General features: G+C 46.0%; 1 protein-coding gene across 1 annotated transcript in view; it reads left to right on the forward strand.

Annotated features, from left to right (window-relative positions):
* ARVCF (ARVCF delta catenin family member) overlaps positions 1–23,583 on the forward strand; it is a 553,290-nt gene that overhangs the window by 523,411 nt on the left and 6,296 nt on the right. The window contains exons 14-16 of the mRNA XM_078667927.1: positions 3,709–3,762; positions 5,782–5,873; positions 12,921–13,035. Coding sequence (XP_078524053.1) covers positions 3,709–3,762; positions 5,782–5,873; positions 12,921–13,022 — 248 coding nt within the window. The 3' untranslated portion in view covers positions 13,023–13,035. The remainder of the gene's footprint in view (positions 1–3,708; positions 3,763–5,781; positions 5,874–12,920; positions 13,036–23,583) is intronic.

Below are 23,583 nucleotides of genomic sequence, written 5' to 3' on the forward strand. Positions count from 1 at the left end.
CCGGAGGTTTGTCTAGTGGAAGTTTGACTCATCCTAAGGTAGCGCAGAGGGTTAAAATGCCGGCTGCTAAGAACGTGTACTATGCAGATAACAAAGAGAGAGCTCCTTTTGTAACTTGTTGTTTATAAGTCAAAATCCTAATATAGAACATTGAGCTATTAAATGTCCTCAAAGAGCTGCATGCAAACTGCAAGGTATATGTTAGAGCTATATGTTTTTTTGCTCAGTCTTTCATCATCCTAATCTTGCGAAAAGGGTTCATTTGAGTAGAAAACAAATCTTATTATTAAAGAGAACCCCTAACAACGATGTTACGTTTTTAATTCTGAATTTGTGCTTTTCCAGAATAAGGACTCTTAAACTATATTGCCTACCAGTATCGATGACATGTCACTCCTACACTACACCTTGTAGTCCTGTCTGATGTAACATTTCCTATACACCGATTTACACACACATGATTATCTCTGTGCAATGTGTGTGTGGTGTAAAGTGCTCTGACACCTTACACTGGTATGAGTGGTATAAAACTAAATAAATCTCAGAGACAGTCGTTAATGAGACTTGAGGGGCACTGTTAAAGGGAGTTAGGTATGGATTTGGTTACTGGGAGTTTGACGCTGCTCGTAGTGTTTTTTCTGCCACTGTTAATGTTTGGTTGCTGATGTTTTAACTCAGCCTACAGATCATCTTTCTATGTAGCTTGGTCCCATCTACACATGAGTACTGCTGTTTCAAAGTCGATGGTCCAGCTCTGTTTGTGGTGTTTTTGTTTTTGTCTGTCATTAACTGTGTAGCGCCAGGAGTGTTCAAATTTGAAAGTGTTTTGTTCACCGTGTGCATGTATTTCTGGCTTACACTGCAAAAACAATACAAAAAAGTATCACTGGCTTCGCTTGGGAAGGGAGGTGAGGTGTCAGGGTGGAAATCAAGACTTATGCAAACATTTTGTACAGAAGTATTGTTAGTGTCAGCACTCGCAATGTGTGCACTTTAGTACAAAATGCTCTACAGTTACCGGCACGAGAGACCACCACGTTTGGTTATTGAGAATTGTTGTCCATTTTGTTGCTTGCTGATAGTTTAGCCCCATGCACATGTTTTTAGATCCATGCACAGCCGATTACTGGAGGTGGAACACTGCCCGCTGTTGATTAATAAGTGTTTGTGTTAATTCCTCAGAATGTAACCCTAATCACTGTCATTATAGGGTATTACACCAATCTACAGTGAGCTACTGGTGGCTTTCTGTTGCCCACATTTGGTTTTAGGGTCTTTGGTTCCATCTACAGTGTTAGTGATGGATTACCGTTGCCCACAGCTAGTTTTCGGGGTTTAGTCTAGCCTTCAATGGGCTGTAGCTTAATGCCGCCCAAAGTTTATGGAGGCTTCCAAAAGGCAGACTGCAGCCTCAGACACCCCTGTTCCAGTGGTTGTAGCCATGTATTGGGCACACAAAAAATGCTAAATAGAAAGGGTGAGCATTACCATGCCTTAAACCACTACACACTCAGCGGGTCCGTAGCCCAAGTAGAGGGGTTGACCACACACACAGGAGTGTTCTACACTTGAGAATGGAGCCCACCCATGGTTTAGTGTAAAATATTTGGGGGTAATAAGCAGATAGTTGTTTTGAGGATATGACTGTATGTGGAAAGGTGTTACACATACCACACCACACCTAAAAGAGCCCTGGGCTAAGAATGGCTCCCACCTATGGTACTCTGCAAAATACTTGGAAGAAGGAGATGGACAGGCTCTGAGAATTTGAGTTGAAAAGCGTTTCACACACAGTGGAGTGTACATTCACTCAAAAAATTCCGACCATCGTTGGTAAAGTTTAAAGTCGTGGTGGACCAGAGGCAGATGGACTCTGATGCTTCGAGGCCCTAGGACAGCCGAGTTATTGATAGACCCTTGGTAGAGCTGTTTACAGAGTCAGTGCATTGGTTTATGACATCCTTGGATAATTTACCTTTTGGTAATGGAACTGCATCTGCTGTTTGATGTGCAACCATTTGCCCCCTCCTGCATGTGGCACCCTAGGTGGTTAGCTAGTATTGGGGTTATGTGCTTGATATAAGGCCCTGGTCCTCAGATGGTGGTATTAACGCAGTGGCCGGTTCAGGCAGAAGGCTGGGGCCAGTCCGGTCCAAACTTCAGGATTTAAGTGTGTAGTATTTGTATAGCACAGACATGGCCTGGAGGCAGCAGAGGGCTGAATAGGGTCAAAGGCAGGCTGTTGCTTTTCCACTCAGTACCTTTACATCAGTTACGCATGAGTAACGCAGAGAATGTGCCCTACAAATGTAGGGTGAGCTCTCTGCTCAGCCCTTCTCTCTTCAGCATGCACGCCACTGAGCACGTACTGCCTCCGGGGTGCCCAGAAGCCCTCACCAAGAAGCACATTGAGATGCCTCTGAAAAGACACCGCAGGACCCGGGGGTAGCCATGATGTGCACAAGTAGGAGCCCCCGGTTTACATCTTTGAGATTTTTGTTTCTTTCTGGGGCCATATTTTGGTAGGTCCAAACTCTTCAAAGTAAGGCTGGCATTCACCTGGTGACTCTGATAACTAAACCTGCATCTGTCAGAGCTGGCTGCAGTATTTGTGCACTGAGTTGTACCAAGTGCTTAACAGATGTGAAATATTAATAGGTGCAGTGACCTCGGGAGATTCAGAGGCGTGTGGGTGAAGGAGGGGGAGATTTTGAGAAATAGGATTTGACAGGGGTCAGGCTCCCTGCTGAGCCCAGAGCTACAGGCGATCTCTTGTCTGACAGCTTGCTGCATGGATCCCTTACCTCCCTGCATGGACACATTGTCTCCCCCCTCTCTCTTTCCTTTTCTCTCTCTCCCTTTCTCTCTCTCTCTTCCTCTCTCTCTCTTCCTCTCCCACTCTCTCTCCTGTTCTCTCTATCTTTCTCTCTTTCCGTCTTCCTTTCTCTCTTTTGCTCTCTCCCTATCTTTCTTTTAACTCGCCTTTCTCACTTACTCCTTCTTTCTTACTCCCTTCAGCCCTTACTCTCCCCTCTTTCCCTCCCTTCCGCCTAGACGGCTCCTCTTCCTTCTATCTCCCTCTCCTTTCCTTGACTCCTCTTTTATTTCTTCACTCTTTTCTCCTTCCATCTTTTCTTTTTTTGCAACCATCCTTTCTCCCCTTCCTTTTTTCGCAACACTTCCCTCCCTCCTCTCTCTCCATCTTCAGTTCCTTCCATATTCCTCTTCCATCTGCTTGCCAACCTTCCTGCTTACCACCTATGTTCCTCCTTCTCTCCTAACTATTTTCCTTCATTTCTGCCCTTTTTTCCTGCCTTTCACCCACCATCCATCCCTGTTCTACCTTCTGCTGCTTTTTCTTAACCTCTCCTCTCTCATTTCTCCCTCCATCGTTCTCCGTTTCACGCCTCCATTTCTTTCTTCATCCATTACTTCTGCCTAATAACCTTTCTTGCTTATATTACTTCTTCCTTCCTCTTTTGAAGCTAGGTCCTCCTTCCTACCTTATACCCTCTTTCTCCTGCCTTCCTGTTTCTTTTTGTCATTTCATTCACTCTGCATTTTTCCTCGTTTCCTGTTATCCCTTCCTTTCCCACCCTCTCTCCACGCAAACCCCTCCGCGTCTCTTACCCTCTTGCCTCCATTTTGCCCGCTGCCCTCCACTTCAGCACACATAGTACTACCCGCTGGCATGCTTCTCTTTTGCAGGTAGCAAGAAGTCTGGCAGCCGAGACATGATTCCAATGGACGAGCTGGGCCCAGGTAAATGCACCCCCTCCCATCAGCACCGCAAGCCCCTCCACCCCTCCATCATCTCCGATAGAGCGCGCCGTCACTCATGGGAAAGTTCACCGTCTTCACCTGGAGGCGTTCTACCGGCTGCAGGAAGCTGACATTTAAAGGACGGAGCTCTTACTTTAGAAACAGATCAATAGTGGTTAGTTCCCCCTCGTCGTGGGGTATAAGTGCTGTTTGCACGGCCCTTGCTCGGCCGCTTCTTGCGAGTCGTGGCCGATGGTCCATGCGCGTGGATCTGGAAGGTCAAGCTTTTAATGTGGGAGAGGGGAGGTGAGCAGAGGAGGTAGCATGGGTGGGTGGTGGAGGCGAGCAGGCGGAGGTAGCATGGGTGGGTAGGCTGCTCGAAGGTTGGGGTTCGATAGGCTAAGCTTTACTGTTCTCAACCTAGTGCCAAGCCGCACTCTACTCAGCGCTATACTCAGCACAGTGGCGGATTGAGAGCATGGTTACTGGCTTCTTAGGTGTGGTGGTAGGCAAGACATTTAATTTTACTAAAATTATATATATAATATACTTATTTATAGGGGCATTCTGCCATCTCTCTTCATCCATTGGCCTGTTGCAGTGCCATTCACATTTTTCTTCCACCCACTGCAGCATGCAGCAGTGGGTCAGCCCACTTTAGCCATTGGCTAACTTCACTGTGAGTGGCAGCATTCTACCCTTCCACAATGATCACATACATGAGTAATTCCCTTCAGTGCCAGGGACTGCTATGGCAATGTGTGCTTTTTGAGGTCTAAACATATGTTTGCTTTTAGCCAAGGTTTTTTTGTTTGGATTGGCATGGGCCCTGCAGCTTCCCCAACCATTAACGTTTTGTGTAAAACAGTAAGAAAATAAGCATTGACAAAGCCAAAAGGCTGGCAATCACTGCCAGACTTATTGTCTTTGCAATGCTTGTTAATTTGTTGGTTCTGAGTAGGAAGAGTAAGCAGGAGAGGTCTGACTTGATGTTTCTGAAAGGTGGTAATGCACTGGCCAATGACCGCAACAGTATGTCTGGTTTCTCCTCACTAGTGAGGTGAAGGCCAGTTTTCGTAGATCTGGGCTATCTCTGGGTGCTCGACTGAATCTTGCTAACCAGCCAGTAGATATTCCCAAAAGAGGGGCACACTCCCCACTCCTTGGATTACCCCCATGCACCATTTCTGTCTAACATCAATAGTGCCTCAAAAACCTCCATGCAGTTGGTGCTAATGGGAGCCACTTCTTTGCAGAGGGAAAGTCTGTCCTAACTCCTGTCCCTCCCAGGGTGATTAGAGGAAGTCTGTCCTAACTCCTGTCCCTCCCAGGGTAATTCGAGGTCTTCTTCTTCCCTGGAAAGTTATGGACCAGAGATTTCTGTGTCCTCCTTGGAGTTGGATCCCACCCATTTGAGACAGATAATTTCAGTGAATTGGTTGGCACAGCCAAGCAGTGTCCTCTTTTGCAAACATCTGGATATATCAGTGTCTACCTTTTCTAATAATGCAAACACCACCATGGTCTTCTCCACTAGCCTTTCGTGGATAAAGTTTCTCAGCTTTGACTAAGTAACTAAGTGAATAAATGTTTAGTGAGGGGGCAGCATGCTGCCATAGCAAATCATGTTCAGTTTGGTGCAGGTGGCATTTAGGTCAAGGTAGTCCATCAGAGGCAAGGAAGGACCACGATAAATCGATTAAGTGCTTGTGCGATATCTAAACTCTCCACAAACCTCTGTACCTTAAAAGATATCACCTCCCTTCCCGTATGCCCTTTTAATTTACTGTGTTGATGTGATTTGTGTCTCGTCTCTCTCAATCTACCACACTTTCTCTCTTCCTTGTCTTTTGCTGTGTGTTGAGTTTCTTTCCTGCCATCGCAGCTACCAGATGGACTGGTTCACATTTTTGGCACCAGAAGCCGTTTACACATTCTGTCCTCGCCTTGCCTGGTTGCCACCTGAGGAGGCCGGGTACTACTCGCAGTCCTGACTTTACTTGTCTTCTTCTTCTCCAGATGGATATTCAACAATAGACCACAGGGAGAGGGAACGCAAGTACCGGACACTCGAGAACACGGCGGATGTGTCGGAGAAGGAGCCGTTGAAGGTAAGGGACACATGCGGATGCTTTCGGATAGGCTGTGGTTCACGTTGGCTGTTATGGTCACCTCTGCGTTGCCCCAAATCCTAGTTCTCTGATCTTGGCATTGAAGAAAGTAACAGGTCTTGGGGCCTGTAGCACACTGTGAAGCAAAGCATGCGGATATGATGCAGAAATGCAAGAGGAATTACATCCACAGGAGGTCTTCTGGAGAGTAGTGTCCATGGCATTTTAATCCGGCGCGTTTCTGCCGCCTTCTCCTCTGTTGATAAATCAGCAAAGAGGGTCACCCTGGGAATGTGCAGATAAAAAAAAACAATTAGATGTGATTTTCTGGGGCTTAGTGATTAGCTGTCTTGACTTTGGTTTCCTATATCTTGAGATGGAATTTGCCCCTCCCACCCACCCCCCACACATCTGGGGAGCACAAAGCAGATTTTCTTTTACCAGGTTCAATATCTGAACTTAGACAAACTAAAAAAAACAGCCATCATTGACTGTAAGGATCGTCTAAGAAATAACCTCATCAACGATTTTGGCATTCAATGTATCAGCGAAGAAAATATTCGTGTTTTGAATTGCTGAAATTGCCGACTCGTGGATGAGGTACGAGAAGGAACACACGAAAACTGTTGCACCCTATTACCTTCTTTGAATCTCAGTAATTTATTTGAAATGTTTCATGTTTGCTTTATTTAATTTTTTTGCTTGTTCACTTGTCTTTGTTTTGACAACAACAAATATTAAAAGTCAAACTCAAGAAATGTTTTGCACTGATTTTGCCATCCACAAGAAAATTTGAAAAAAAATTAAGTGTTCTAGCTGATGACTCCTAGATCAGTGCTTTGAGTATTGTCTTCAAAGACCTACATTACCTTAAATCTCAGGCTAGGATCCAGTTTCAGGGTCGATTAAGGGGATCCATTGAATTGGGCAATACCTTCTGTTGTTTGATTGCTAAGTTTGTACGGTGCTGCCCTGAAGGGTTACGCATTGCCTAAATTAAAGGGTGTGCCAAACGTAATACGTGGTAGCATTTGGTGACACGTCTCAACCAAAACAACGACAACAAATAGGAACAGGGCAGAGAGAGGGTATCTTTGGCACATTTCTTCTTTATTGAATTTTTTTGCCTTCACATGGATTCTTCCGCTTGGAGGCGGCCTAGCAAAGATTATATTCAAGCAGATTATTGCTTACAGCTTTCACGTCAACCTTACCTTAAAACCTAAACCTGCCCTCCCTCTCTGAGTGATATCCCAGACAGTGATATCATTCATACTTTCTCAAATCTGCTACTAGTGATACCCTAGATCAGTCCCATAGACCATGAGTGGTTCCTAAATCTGGCTCTAACTATAACACTGTGGATCTATCGTGTGAGCCCAGCCAAAAGGCAGCAGGACGCCGTATAGGGTTAAGACAACCCTAAAGTCAACGAGTAGTAGGAGAGGAAGCTGGTTCTGGTCTAGTTAGTGTTTTGTGCTGTAGTGTTCTTTAAAGAGGTGCGTCTTCTATGTATGTATATGGTATTTCTGTCCTGTACACTTAGCCAAATGGCAGATGTAAACCTTTCTTATGTTACATTTTTAGATTAGTGCAGGGTGCCTCATGCCTTTGTAATTCATTGGAAATTGTTGTGGGTCCTGTTGTGTTAAGGTGCTACAATAGAAACACTTGAGTCTAAGTTGGAGAAAGTCTGGGAGAAGATCAAACCTCAACAACTCCCTTTTTCCGATGGTGTTAGTGGTCACCGCCGGACTAGTTCCTATTTCTCCTATACATTTTTTTACAGCTTGCACAAAACATTACTCTGACCCTATATTTATGTGTTGTATTTAAACACCTCTGTAATTCAATTCTGGTCATCAAAGTAACAGATACAATTATTCAACCACTGTCTCCTGTTCGATAAACTTTACAACAAACATAGTATTATTGTATAGTGTGATATACAATTGGTGTGAATTCTGAGGGCAGCAAGGGCATAGTTAGACTGGTTTGAGCCTACTTGTGAGGTTTCAGAACAGCCAGTGCCTCTTAAAGTCAGAAGGGCTGGGGGGAGGGTCAGTCACACGAACTTGGCTCGGTCCTCCTAGGCGTTCAAAGGCACCAGACTCTAGGCGTTCACTCCCTACGTATCCTCAGACATGTAAGAGGTACAGAAAGGTACGAACCAGTGATAAAATATATGTTCACTTCTAACGCAGACTATCAGCCGATGTGAAAAATGATAAAACCGATGTATCAACTGTGCATATGTATATATTGCGTCAAAAGGCAGATCACGGGATAGACCACGTGATCACTTGCGATGAAAGATCATCTTGAAACATTGCTTCTCTGTACCTGTCCCTGGGTGCAGTGCTAAGAGGGGGGACTCTCCAATCTTATACCCGACTCTACTGTCAAGGCTGCAGAGTGGGGCCATGGCCCGTGGGGCGTGGCTCAGGAAGTGGTTGCCCTCCTCTTCTTCACTGATACTTTTCTCCATACTCTTGCAGGAGCACCCTTTTCTGGATTCTCTGTCGCTCTATTTTATCATCACGGATTCTTTGCGTGTGTATTCTAAACTCAGACCCTTGCATGTGTGTTTTATTGGTGCCTATTGTGTGTGCTTTGCTTTGGGTGCTTGTGGTGTGTGCTTATTTTAAGGACACTTTTGTTGTGGCTTGCCTCTGAACTTCCTTCTGCATTTTCACCAAGCAATCACTTCACTGGATATATATGGCAAAATGCAATCCACTGAAACCATTGTTATTAAAGCGGTATTAAAGATTTATGGTGCAAATGTTTAACAAAATCATGTTTTGTGTTATCCTGCTGTCAAACTCTACATTATCCTAAAGTAGTGTCAGCTGCCGCGATCTGGGGCTCACAATGCGGCTGGACTCCAGACCATTTTCAGATTTCAAGTCTAAATGTGTCTGACATGTTGGAAGGTGAACAGATCTGAAGGGATAATAACGATATATGGCAACTCAGTTGACCATTGTGGGGTCTGAACGGTATTAGATAGATGGTGTCAAGAGTGAAAGCGTAGGTCTTTGAAGAATTGGAAGCAAGTGGCACGTAATTCTTATTTTCCAAATTAGAGGAAATATTTTTTATGCTTTTATTTGGGAATACTTGGCTATAAAACAAATGCCAGATGTAGCTCGTTTGCCATCACATGTACTGCTTACACTTGAGCATGTGAGTTTTTTGCACTGTCGCCCAGTGTAGAGGAGGGTCATGCGGCAGGGATAGTCCAAACCCTTCCCAGGTCACATGCGTTTCTGTGTCGATGAGATACAACTTCATTCAGTTGAATCCAAGATAAGGCATGTTTGCAGGGTGTGCCGGCCCCTGAGGGTGGACCTCTGGTCCCATACAGAGCATGTACCCGGCACACTATCACCCTGCAAGAGGTACAAACCACATACATTCCAGCCCCACCTCGATTCACAAAGCCTTGCAATCATGAGAAAGCGAGAGGGTAGCGAGTTCTCAGGTAGGAGAACTCCTTAACTCCTTAGGAGGTCGAGCACCTTAACCTAACGGCTAAGGCGTTCGACCTCGGACCTGGGGATCTGGGTTCGAGTCTCGGTAACGACGCCAAAACCTCCTGTGATTCTGGGCAAATCACTTAATCTCCCCGTGCCTAAAATGAAAGTGTGTCCTCATGTAACGTAACTGGTGCTATGTAAAGCGCTCTGATAACTGATTCGGTTCGGTTCTAGTTCGCGCTATATAAAACTCTGCAAAAAATAAAAAATAAAGACTGATAAACAGAATGGGAAATTAGAGCCTGAGGAGTCTCTGAAGATACCGAATCGTGTTAACTTTACATGTCCACTCAGGACCACCGCCCTAAAACAGCAAAATAATAACCATGGTGATAAAAACTAAAACTGTACCAATACCCAATAACTGTGTCATGAGCCACAAAAGAAGTGATCAGCTTTGAAGTTGAGAACGTTTTTGACTTCAGGATGACTCCAGAGGACCTGAAAGAGCATAAGGTGCTATCAACACTGAACCGACTAAGCCCCATCAATCTTTGCTCTCTGCCATGTCAGAATCTCACTAACATTGGATGTCTCCACCCAGAAGGCTGCAAAGTGTCCTCCAATGTCACATCCACAAATGACCAGAGAACAGATGTCGGACACCAAGGGCACGCATGAAAAACCTTTCCAGCACCACTAACCTCAAATTAATTTAGTGTTTAGCCACTGAATGACCTGGAAGAGCGCTAAGATCTGAGCAATGAATAAAGAGCATCACAAAAATAATTGCTGGCGCAGGAACAGAACAAACCAACAAAACATAGTGTAAAGAAGATTGTGATGCAAGGGTCACCTTTTCACTGATCCCAATATCCCACCAATTTGGGTTTAATGATGGCAAACTTTTGCTTTGTCAAGGAAGGAATTGTATGCTGAAAGACATCATCACGATGAAGGAGATTTAGAAGGTAACCGGGGTCATGGGTGATGCAATTCACCTTATAAAGAACTGCTTCACTCAAGAGCATCATCCTACAATGACTTGGTGACCTTTCATGGGGTCATTCCGGTAGGGGCTCAGCTTGTGGCTTAGGAAGGACTTCCTACTGAAAGGGGTTTCTTGTTGGGCTACTAAGGCCTAATCAAACAGCAAATAGTGTTACTAATGTCAAGGACTAGTTGTATTGTGCCACCCACTAACTGGTTTGTCTCCAGGCACTTAACTAGAAAGCGTTATTATTACCCAACTCTATGATACAAATTCTATTGCCCTCCAGAGGGTGGTAGGAAGTTGGCACAGATAAGATTTGCACCTGTGACCCCTGGGCAGGAGCATTGCACACAGAACTGTCTTAGTGATACCGACAAAGGGTGCCCTTTTTTAGGCTGGTTCCCACAGGGCCCCAACTATTTCACTGTGCTCCCTGGAGCAGAACATGTGAGTGTGAATACCACTGGAGACATATCAGGTGTGCAGGAGCCACAGTGAGCATGGGCACTACTTCTAGAAGAGTGGACCATTCCTGATCCACAGATGCTTCGGTGATAGTAACCACTGCCCGGACAAGGGTGGGACATCCGTAGTCGAAGTTCCCTCGGGTAGACATGGCATCGAGTAGGTTGGGTGGAAGGTGTGCGGCACCCACCATTGTGCGCATATTCACAACAGCAATGATGCTGCTGTTGCGGAAGTATATGCCAGAGGCTGAGAAGAGGATTGGTTCGCTGTTAACATCCCTTCCTGGGGATGGACAGATGGACACAACACTGTGTAAAGGCTAATGGGAGAGGATTGGTTCTCTGGCAGGATCCTTGCCTGGGGATGGAAACACAGACACAACATTGTATAAATGTAAATGTAAATGTAAATGTGTTTCGATTTATATAGCGCACTAATCACCCAGGGGTCTCAAGGCGCTTGCTTAGGGAACCCGTCCTGGTATTCCCCTGTGAGATACCCTGGCAGGGTATTCACAAGGTGAAAGCCAGGCATCCCGCCGCGAGGGGCCGTAGTGGAGATTAAGCAAGCTATTGCCCAGAGTCGCAGAGTGTGACCCCGTGAGTCGAGTAGGCACCGGAGCGAGAATTGTCGAGTCCGTGGAATTTTTGTGCCCGAGACCCGCCGAGGCGGGGAATCGAACCCTGGTCCACGGCTGATCTCAGCTTCCGGGTCTGCCGCCTCTAACCACTGAGCCACACTTCTCCAAAGGATGGGAAGCCACCCTGGACATAGGGGAGAGACCTTATGGCACCTTCCCAATGGTGCCCAATAAAGTGCCACTCTTGGGATTTTTATACTTCAGGCTTGAGGTACACACTCCCACACCCAGTGTTCCCCCACCCGCCTGGCTAACCAGTTGTATTTTTGCACAGTTCATGATTTTAGTTTGACGCCTCATTGTTACACTGAGTACATCTAAGAGATTCATCGAACAAGCTTTGGGGTTATTGTAATTCTAAAAAGACAATCTTCTAATTTGTTTACATTTCCTTGCAGTGTGTATATACTTGATGTTAGAGAGTCACAGTCACTGAGTCTGCACTGATTCTGTTTGCATCAACGGCGCCACCTCATGGTTACTGCTGTGTACTTTGAACCTAGATGGATGCGCCATTGCTCCTCTCCACTTTCAGCTTGTGTACTAAAACTCTGCTGGCGTGCTGTGTGTGCTTGTGTGTGCCACATTTCAGATGAAATTGTGTGCATTAACACATATTAACAGTCAAGATGCTATGTTTTTTAATCTCTCCAAGATTCTCAGTGACTGTCTGCCTTTTTTACTAGGTATTAACTGATGCCTGTGGCTTATCTCTATTTCTACTCTCTCTCTCCTCTCTCCTCTCTCCCTTCTCTCCCTTCTCTCCCTTCTCTCCCTTCTCTCTTCTCTCCTCTCTCTTCTCTCTTCTCTCCTCTCTCTTCTCTCTTCTCTCCTCTCTCCTCTCTCCTCTCTCCTCTCTCCTCTCTCCTCTCTCCTCTATCTCTCCCCCCTCTCTCTCCCCCCTCTCTCTCTCTCTCTCTCTCTCTCCCTCCCCCTTTCCCCCCTCTCTCTCTCCCTCCCCCTCTCTCTCTCTCCCCTCAGGTGTTTGGGTCTCTCCCTGATGTTCACTCATGTCTGTTTCTCCCCTGGATGTTCATTAATCTTTGTCCCTCATGGTTGTTCACTGATGCCTGTCTCTGTCTCTCCTTGATGTCCACCAACGCCCTTGTGTTTCTCTCTGGATGTTCAAACATTCCTCCCACCCTCCTCTCTCTCTCTCTCTCTCTCTCTCTCTCTTTTCACTGATACATCTGTCAGTCTCTAGGGAGGCCACTGATGCCAGTCTCTCTCTCGCCCCCATCTCTCTTTCTCTTACTCACTCTCTCCCCCTCTCGCTCTCATTTTCTGGTATCTATATTTCTCCTGGATGTTTACTATTGCCAGTCTCTTTCTTTTCTCTCCTCTATCGTTCACTTTTTTTGCCTTCTCTCTTCTCAATGCTCTTTAGCATTTGTCTCCTCTCTTCTTTACTAACCTGCTCTGTTTTGCTTTCTCACTTTTAACCCTTTCGCCTCTGCCTGCAGAATGACACAAATAAGAGGCACATTAACCGGAGTAACAGGGCTTCGGTGAATCTGCTGGATGCTCGTGATCCCAAACCTCAGCCTGTTGACTCCTGGGTCTAACTGTGCATGCCTGGTAGGTCTGCTGTAGTTCTTTGCTTAACTCTGCATGTCTGCTATTTTTTATGGGTTGGGTCTCAGGTGGGTCATAATTGCATTGCATTTGTGCTATAACTCTGCACGCCTGATGTTTCCTACTTCTTGGTGCTCTCAGGGTTGGCTCTCTGGTGGGTCTGCCTTGCGTCTGTGGCTTAACTCTGCACGTCTGATGTTTCCTACTTCTTGGTGCTCTCAGGGTTGGCTCTCTGGTGGGTCTGCCTTGTGTCTGTGGCTTAACTCTGCACGTCTGATGTTTCCTACTTCTTGGTGCTGTCAGGGGTGGGTCTCTGGTGGGTCTGCCTTGCGTCTGTGGCTTAACTCTGCACGTAAGATATTTCCTGTTTCTTGGTGCTCTCAGGATTGGCTCTCTGGTGGGTCTGCCTTGCGTCTGTGGCTTAACTCTGCACGTCTGATGTTTCCTACTTCTTGGTGCTCTCAGGGTTGGCTCTCTGGTGGGTCTGCCTTGTGTCTGTGGCTTAACTCTGCACGTCTGATGTTTCCTACTTCTTGGTGCTGTCAGGGGTGGGTCTCTGGTGGGTCTGCCTTGCGTCTGTGGCTTAACTCTGCACGTAAGATATTTCCTGCTTCTTGGTGCTCTCAGGATTGGCTCTCTGGTGGGTCTGCCTTGCGTCTGTGGCTTAACTCTGCACGTCTGATGTTTCCTACTTCTTGGTGCTCTCAGGGTTGGCTCTCTGGTGGGTCTGCCTTGCGTCTGTGGCTTAACTCTGCATGTCTGATGTTTCCTGCTTCTTGGTGCTGTCAGGGGTGGGTCTCTGGTGGGTCTGCCTTGCGTCTGTGGCTTAACTCTGCACGTAAGATATTTCCTGCTTCTTGGTGCTCTCAGGGTTGGGTCTCTACTGGGTCTGACTTGTGTCTGTGGCTTAACTCTAGATGTCTTGTGTTTCCTGCTTCTTGGTGCACTCATGGCTGAGTGTCGTAGTGGTCTGACCTGCATCTGTGGCTTAACTCTGCACACGTGTTTTTGTTGTTGCTTGGCGCACTAAGGGTGGGAGGTTGTGGTAGATTTGCCCATCATCTGGGATTTAACTCTGCTCACCTGGTGTTTCCTTCTTCGAGCTGTTGAGGGAGGGTCTCGTGGTGGGCTTCCTCCACAGCCCTTGAACCCATGAGGTGCCGTGGAAGTGAGTCATTGTGTCAAAGCTGGTTTAATTAACCTGATACCAAATGTTTTCCTACAAAAGACGAAGTGACTTGGTGCCTATTTCATACACCCTGAATGTGTATGTTCAACCAACTGCCTCTTCAGTATGTATGTTCAACCAACTGCCCCTTGAATATGTCTGTTCAACCAACTGTCTCCTGAGTATGTATGTTCAACCAACTGCCTCTTCAGTATGTATGTTCAACCAACTGCCTCTTCAGTATGTATGTTCAACCAACTGCCCCTAGAATATGTTATGTTCAACCAACTGCCTCTTGAATATGTATGTTCAACCAACTGTCTCTTGAGTACGTCTGTTCAACCAACTGTCTCTTGAGTATGTATGTTCAACCAACTGTCTCTTGAGTACGTCTGTTCAACCAACTGCCTCTTGAGTATGTATGTTCAAACAACTTTCTCTTGAGTATGTATGTTCAAACAACTTTCTCTTGAGTATGTATGTTCAAACAACTTTCTCTTGAGTATGTATGTTCAACCAACTGTCTCTTGAGTATGTATGTTCAAACAACTGTCTCTTGAGTATGTATGTTCAACCAACTGTCTCTTGAGTATGTATGTTCAACCAACTGTCTCTTGAGTATGTATGTTCAAACAACTTTCTCTTGAGTATGTATGTTCAACCAACTGTCTCTTGAGTATGTCTGTTCAACCAACTGTCTCTTGAGTATGTATGTTCAACCAACTGTCAATTGAGTATGTATGTTCAGCCAACTGTCTCTTGAGTATGCATGTTCAACCAACTGTCTCTTGAGTATGTATGTTCAACCAACTGCCTCTTGAATATGTATGTTCAACCAACTGCCTCTTGAGTATATATGTTCAACCAACTGCCTCTTGAGTATGTATGTTCAACCAACTGTCTCTTGAGTATGTATGTTCAACCAACTGTCTCTTGAGTATGTATGTTCAACCAACTGTCTCTTGAGTATGTATGTTCAAACAACTTTCTCTTGAGTATGTATGTTCAACCAACTGTTTCTTGAATATGTATGTTCAACCAACTGCCTCTTGAATATGTATGTTCAACCAACTGCCTCTTGAATATGTATGTTCAACCAACTGTCTCTTGAGTATGTATGTTCAAACAACTTTCTCTTGAGTATGTATGTTCAACCAACTGTCTCTTGAATATGTATGTTCAACCAACTGCCTCTTGAATATGTATGTTCAACCAACTGCCTCTTGAATATGTATGTTCAACCAACTGCCTCTTGAATATGTATGTTCAACCAACTGCCTCTTGAATATGTATGTTCAACCAACTGCCTCTTGAATATGTATGTTCAACCAACTGCCTCTTGAATGTGTATATTCATCCAACTGCCTTTTGAATATGTCTGTTCAACCAACTGCTTCTTGAGTATGTTGGTTCAACCAACTGTCTCTCGAATATGTACGTTCTACCCAAATGTAAATGTAAATGTACAGGAATTTATATAGCGCAAATCACCAAGCGGTTTCTAAGCGCTTGCTTAGGGAACCCATCCTGGTATTCCCCTGTGAGATAACCCCGGCAGGGTATCCGCAAGGTGAAAGCCAGGCATCCCGCCACGAGGGGCCGTTGTGGAGATTAAGCAAGCTATTACCCAGAGTCGCAGAGTGTGAACCCGTGAATCGAGTAGGCACCGGAGCGAGAATTGTCGAGTCCATGGACATTTTTTTAGGACTCAAGACCCCGCCGAGCCGGGAATTGAACCCTGGTCTCTGCTTCCAGGTCTGCCTCCTCTATCCAGTGAGCCACACTTCTCCACTTCCCAGGCAGAAGATGTGAGCTGGTCCCTGATCATTAAATAGGAGGTGGTATGTGGTTTTAGTGCATTGGACAGGAGATGTAAGCTTGTTCCTGGTCATTGGACAGGAGGTGGTATGTGGTTTCAGGGCATTGGACAGGAGATGTACGCTTGTTCCTGGTCATTGGACAGGAGGTGGTATGTGGTTTCAGGGCATTGGACAGGAGATGTACGCTTGTTCCTGGTCATTGGATAAGGAGGTGGTATGTGGTTTTTTGGGCATTGGACAGGAGATGTAAGCTGGTTCCTGGTCATTGGACAGGAGGTGGTATGTGGTTTTAGTGTATTGAACAGGAGATGTAAGCTTGTTCCTGGCCATTGGATAGGAGGTGGTATGTGGTTTTAGGGCATTGAACAGGAGATGTAAGCTTGTTCCTGGCCATTGGATAGGAGGTGGTATGTGGTTTTAGTGCATTGAACAGGAGATGTAAGCTTGTTCCTGGCCATTGGATAGGAGGTGGTATGTGGTTTTAGTGCATTGAACAGGAGATGTAAGCTTGTTCCTGGCCATTGGATAGGAGGTGGTATGTGGTTTTAGGGCATTGGACAGGAGATGTAAGCTGGTTCCTGGTCATTGGACAGGAGGTGGTATGTGGTTTCAGAGCATTGGACAGGAGATGGGAGATGATGAACAGCATGCTAAAGCTGATTTGCGATAACATAAGGTGTGAGCTAGTGCCATGACTTTGGATGAGAGCGAAGTGTAGTCTTTGGGCCTTACATAGGACAATGGAGGTGACTTTAGGTGTTTGATTAGGTAATTGGGAACAGGAGTGTTCTAGTTTGTCAGGAGATTAGAGCATGCTCTACCATTGGATGAAAGACTGGAGCTGGTTTCTTGTCATTGAACAGGGGGGGGGGAAGCTTGTACCAAGTCATTACCTAGGAGGTGAGAGCGGGTCACTGGAACATCGGTTGCAGCTGGTTACAAGTCATTAGACAGGAGGGGGAGATGGTTCCAGATCAGTGTGTCAGATGCTGGAACTTCTTCCAGGTCATAGGGCAGATGGTGGTAGCTTGTAGCATTTCTTTGTACAGGTAGTGTGGGCTGGTTTCTGGAAGTTGAAGAGGGTTTGTATGTGTTTTTTTCCTTTGTATTAAATCCTGAGCACCGTGGAGCACTGGTCCCGGGAGCCTGGGCAGTCAGTTTGGGTTTAATTACCATCTGCAGATTACCCATAGAATCATGGAAACACCCCCTATTTTTCCTGCATGGAAACCCTGTAAAATGAGACTTGTTACTGCCTGAAGAGGTCCCCTGCCATATTTCTTAAGAATTTTGTTTGTGCCTCTTGGTTGGCAAAAACTCACAGCTCCTCAGCAGGAGTTTCTTTCAAACCTTCCCTCTGTTACGCACTCCAGCGCTTGACTTCTTCTGTAATCCAGTGGTGCGGTTTAGTTACACTAAGGGGAAGCCCGGCCTTTTAGGGTCAACAGTGTGAATATCTGTTTTGTATATATATTTAGGTTTGTAAAGCGCATTATGCTCATAGGCGCCAAAGCACTGCCAACGGAAACGAAGATGCAAATAAGGAATGACGAATAGCCAAGCCTTCAGTTGCGTATGGAAGACCACGTGAGAAGCTATACTGGCAATGTTGTTATTATTATTTGTATTATTATTATACTCACTTGTAGTGTGCAGAGAATCTCTCAGCGCCAGAGAAGGGAACACCATTGAGCAGAACAATATTAAAACAGCCAGGTCTGGAGCATTTTCTTAAATCGAGACAGATCAGCACAGGCCTGGATCTCCTCTGGGAGACTGTTCCAGTGGCTGGGGGCTAGATGAGAAAAAGCTCGACCACCCATTTTAACCTTGTTTATTCTCTGCGTGCAGAGCAGATTGAGATTACTGGATCTTAACGGACACACGGGTCGATACAGGTCCAGTTTCTTTTTAAAATAGGCTTGTCTATTCCCCTGCAGAGACTTGAAGACCATACATAACAGCTTGAAAATGGCTCGTTTCCGAATAGGAAGCCAATGTAGTTGGCATAGGAGAGGTAAAGAATGGGTGCACGCCGGTTTGTTGAGGGGGAGGCGGGCTACTGTGTTTCACACCACCTGCAATTTTGATATTTAGTCTTCCCTTATTCCAACCAGCAGGGAGTTGCTATAATCCAGTCGACTAACCAAGAGCGACTGAATGAGGGTTTTTCTTGTCGAAAGTGGGATCCAAGGGAAGATCTTCCTAAGCATCCACATTGTTCCGAAACAGGTGCCTGACAACGTCTTCACCTGTTCCTCCATTGATAATTTAGTATTGATTCTGATGCCTAGATTCTTAGCCCAGTTTTTTGGGGAAGGTGCCTCTCCTAGCTCTGAAGGCCACCAGTCAGGGGTCCATAATGCCTCAGCCTTCCCAAACAGCAGTATCTCTGTCGGCACACTGTTCCACATTTTTCAACAACTACCGTGAAGGTGTGACCACATGATTTAGCCTTCCGGAATCTAGCAATGTTCATGTTCCTCAAAGAAGAGGATCTCCGCTAACTTTTAGGAGTGTACCATTGGGATACTGACCTCAGGTGCCACGCTTGACGGACCATACAGAGCGTTTTAAAGGTCACCTGCTTTCTGATAGGCAACCAATGTGGTGAGCGCAAGCCTTCCCTCACTGAAAAGCGTTTAGGTATATTCAGTTTTGAATGACCTGAAGTTTGAGTGAGGATTTTTTAATGTTTAAGTATAGTGCATTGCAGTAGTCAAGGCGACACGTAATCAATACAATAACTACTGCAGGCAGTTCTGAGCTCCACTGGAATGATTGGAAAAGTCTTTTTCAGGATTTTGATAATATAAAAAGAAGTACTTCTGGTCCTAGTGGCCAGAGTATCAAAGGTGTTGTCAAAAAGTGACTCCTCTGTAACTATAATTTTACAATTCAGGTCTGCAGTGGCTGTACCGCGATATTATGGCATTAAGTAACTCGCTTAGCTTAACCTAGCTGCCGTACAACACCTTCTGTATTTTCAAAATGCCATCTTACTGGACTCCATCCGTCAATTGTGTGTCTTTTGCTTTCTCGCCCTAAGTGCGCCAGGTATGCCCAGACGTGGGTCCCGTGCTCTCCATGCCACCGGAATCAAGCTATCCTGGCTGAAGAGGGGTGAAACCCCGAAACCGGTCCTAGGATGCTTGTTTCCAATCCAGGGAGGACCTGGCCTGGCAGTTCGGGCTGGACTGTTCCCATGAGGCACAGGGTCAAGACTAATTTGCATATGGCCAGGTCTAAATTGGGGTGGCATGGTGAGCAAAAGAACGATGGATTTAACCCAGATCTCTTGACTGCGGGTGAATGTTTAGATTTGTTCTGCATTCGTCCATCAATTATGTGTCTTTTATCTCACTGGCCGCCATCTTTAAATATCTCAGAGGCGTCCATCCGTGGTATGCTCCCCTGCATCTCTTGATGAACGGGCTGAGGTTATGTGCCAAGTCAAACCTACCCGCAAGGCACTGTGCACCTCAGAGTTTCTCAGGATCTCTGGAGTAGATGCGGGGGAAGTCGTGGACACTGTGTTACTGCTGTACTCCAGTGGCGTATGAAACCCTTGGACCAACCGCATGCGTTAGGCTTGCCGTGACCCTGCGATGCTGACGTGTCATCATTGGAAGTGGGTGGATGGCGGGGCACTCCTAACAGCCTGGCAGCGCCATCCCTTGAACCCAAGAACTTCCTAGGGTGCATCTTTATAGCGAGACTTATACACGCTCTGCATGTGCTGAATTTCATCTGGGAGTCCTGCCGCGAAATCCAGACGACTAATCCTTTCAAATCAAGTTTATGTGTGTGACCAGAACAGTTTTGAAACTCTGATTTTATTTATTTATTTTTAAATGAGTTCTTATGCCCCTTTTATAAGCCTATATTGAAGTTTGGCTACTCCCACTATTTAATATATGCAACATCTGCTGTGATAAAGAGGCCCTTCATTACACAGCTCAGTGACCTCTCCCATCAGTGGGCTCAGAATGTGCAAGGCATTCCTTACACTGACTACTATTGGATAAGCAGTGAGGAACCTCCAGGATCACCAGTAAGTAAGAGAGTCCGCAGTGGACATGTGCTTGTTACTGGACGCCTGCGGTAGGTATTGCATCTCGAGTGGTCATAGACACGTCAAGAGCACGGAAGAGCATATTACCAGATCTCATGTGACACATGCATGAGGTAACATATCTCAAGGGGCAGCCATAGACACATCGGGCCCGATTCACAGAACTAATTTAAGACAAAATCCTAAACTTACTACCATTTTCGTATTCACAGAAGGCACTTACTCATTTTGGTATTCACAGAAGGCACTTACTCATTTCGGTATTCACAGAAGTTAGGAGTTCTAACCTTAGGACTCTTAAATGCCTTCTGTGAATACCGAAAGTCTTAAAATTAGGATTTTTCTCAATTTAGTTGTAGTAGAGTTAGGACTAAACTGAGAAAAATCCTAATTTTAAGACTTTGGGTATTCACAGAAGGCATTTAGGAGTCCTAAAGTTAGGAGTCCTAACTTTACTACTATTAAATTGAGAAAAATCCTAATTTTAAGACTTTCGGTATTCACAGAAGGTATTTAGGAGTCCTAAAGTTAGGACTCCAAACTTCTGTGAATACCGAAATGAGTAAGTGCCTTCTGTGAATACGAAAATGGTAGTAAGTTTAGGATTTTGTCTTAAGTTAGTTCTGTGAATCGGGCCCATCAAGAGGATCAGAAGAGTAGATTACCAGATCCTACGGGAGACTTGCATGATGTATTGCGCCCCGAGGAGCAGCCATAGGCATGTCAAGAGCATTGGAAGAGCAGAATACTGTATCTTGACAACTGCATGCGGTATCACATCCTCAGGGAGCAGTCCTAGACTGATAAAGAGATTAAAAAAAGCACATTACTGTATTTTGGGAACAAGTTTTCATAAATGCGGTAGGTCCCATGAGCTTCATGCTCATATCAGTGAGATTTGCACCGAACACACAAGCACATCGTTGCATTGGTCTCCAGCCGGGCTAAATGCATTCGTGATGCACAAAAGGCATTTGACTGTGTGGATTAGAACCCATTTACATGGTGCTTGAACATGAATGAAGAATGAAAAGGGTTTTGTAGAGCGCGACTTCTGTCCTAGTCCCAGGCACAGAACACGGGTCTGGCTAGGGTACCCAACCTCACTACCAAAGGCAAACCAGTGCGTAGCTGTGACTTTTGATCACCTTTCTCATGGGGCCCTGGTTATAGTGTTCACAACCTCCTGCCCTCTTTGCACTGTGCGATTCAGAAAAGGGGGTGGTGATGAACAGAGTGTCTGAATTAAGCAGACCACTCTTACCCAGTCCAAAGATCAGGGCTTGATCCATCACCGTTATTTAGCTCACTGCCCCATCCCAGCTCAGAACCTGGCTATATGCAAATTAGTCTGTCCCTGGCCCAGTGCATCATGGGAACAGGGCAGACCAAACTACCAAGCCAATTCTTCACCAGAAAGGAGACAAGCTTCCGGGGACCGGTTTCTGGCATTTCAGCCGTCGTCGGCCCGGCTTGCTTGAATCCTGATGGAGCAGTGAGCAAGGGACTCATGTCTGAGTATACCCTGCCACACCTATAGTGGCCAAAAACGATTCAGAAAAGGGGGTGGTGATGAACTGTGCGGCAGATGTTGGGTAATAATCGTAGCTGGCATCCTCTGAAATTATACGGGACAGAAAGAGGTACTCGGAATTACCCCAAGTGCTGTAACCTGTATTGGAACAGTGGAATGTTGGTAGCTTCTTTGAAGACAATGGAGTGGTTCTGGGCTTCTAAAGGCTGACGTAAGCCAGGCGCTCCAACATTCCAATGTTTGTCTTCATGGTTCTCCCTTTTTAATTTAGAACATTCTACCCTCAGTGGGTGGAATATTCTAATAGCCTTATAGGCCTTCTGCCTCGGGCTATGCCAGTTGTAAAAGACCCTCTCCCTCGTTATAGGCCCTCGCCTGCAGCTCGGGCCTATAACTCGGGTTCAGGGTCTGTAACAACTGGTACAGACAGCCCTCGGCAGGGGCTACAATAAAGAGGTAAGAGGCCACTCGCGCTTAAGCATGTGATTTCACTAGTGAACTACACAAGGGCATCTCCTTAAAGGCCTTCAATGTTCCCACATTCGCCAACCACGCTGCTAGGTTTGGCCTTTTCATTCAGTGATGACTGAATGAAAGGTGCACGTGCCCTTTTAGTATTGCATCAGAGTAGTCAGAGCACCTCTGGAGAAGGGGGGAAATGGACTATGTAAAGTAGTCGTGATGTCCAAGAAATATAAGGGTAGCACTTCTGTCCTTCTCCGCTAGACCCTGGAGGGCACTCTCAGTGGGCCCGGTGGAAGATTCTCTCTATTTGAGAAACAGACTTGGTCTGTACCAACACGAGAGATCCTTGCGAACTAACAGCCTCCGACTTATGCGTGGTCCTGGGTTTGCGAAAGTCTGACATGAAGGCAAGTCATTCACCACTGGCGTAACGAAAATTGAGGAGGCCCCCTTCAAGGTACGTGGAGGGCCCCCCCCTGGACTCATTATGGAGCTCTCTGGGCAGAGTACTGTGCTGAGGGGGCCCCCTGGAACTTGGGGATGGAGGGGCAGCTCCGCAGGGGCTGTGGGGGCCTATGTTACTCCACTTACCTTCACTGTACCTGACTTCAAAGCTTTGGAACACTTTACCAATCAAGCTTCACATGACCGAGTCTGACCACTGCTCCTGAAAAGAAGTGAAAACTTGGCTCTTTGACCAGAATTAGACATGATAGTCCGGTCTGTTCTCATTCACTGCTTCCGGCGCCGGGACGCTTCTTCCAGAGCAGCCAAGCGCTTTATGAATGCACTTGACTGACTGATTGATTCTGTCACGTCTGAAGCCCACAGTGGCTATTGGCCAGCAAGTCCTTCTCTTCCACATGGTTTAGTGACCGCGTCTCTTTTAGTCCACATGCACAATGTAGCCATTTGGCGATCTGCTTGTAGTTGCTGTGCTTGTTGGGATCCGGCGTGGATTTTTATCAAGTGGATTTTTCAGACTGTCAGAGCAGGTCCTCTCAAGGGGAGAAGATGTTGACAATATTTTGAACTATGCAAAAACAACAATTGATGGACAGAATGCAGAACAATGTCATACATTCACCCCAGTACAGAGATCCGGGCCTAAATCCATCGTGTTTTGTTGCTCACCATGCCATTCCAGTTTGGACCCAGCCATATACAAATCAGTCTTGACCCTGCACCCAATGGGAACAGTCCAGCCCGAACTGCCAGGGCAGGTCCTCCCTGGACTGGAAACAAGCATCCTAGAACCGGTTTCGTGCTTTCAGCCCTCATCAGCCAGAATAGCTTGATTCCAGTGGCATGGAGAGCACGGGACTCGCGTCTGAGCATATACATCCCACTCGGGGTGACAAATGCAAAAATAACAGTTGATGGACAGAATGAAGAACAATGTCATACATTCACCCCAGTAGAGAGATCTGGGCCTAAATCCATCGTTTTTTTGCTCACCATGCAATTCCAGTTTGGACCCAGCCATATG

The sequence above is a fragment of the Lissotriton helveticus genome, chromosome 11, assembly GCF_964261635.1.
Source record: "Lissotriton helveticus chromosome 11, aLisHel1.1, whole genome shotgun sequence".
Classification (NCBI taxonomy): domain Eukaryota; kingdom Metazoa; phylum Chordata; class Amphibia; order Caudata; family Salamandridae; genus Lissotriton; species Lissotriton helveticus.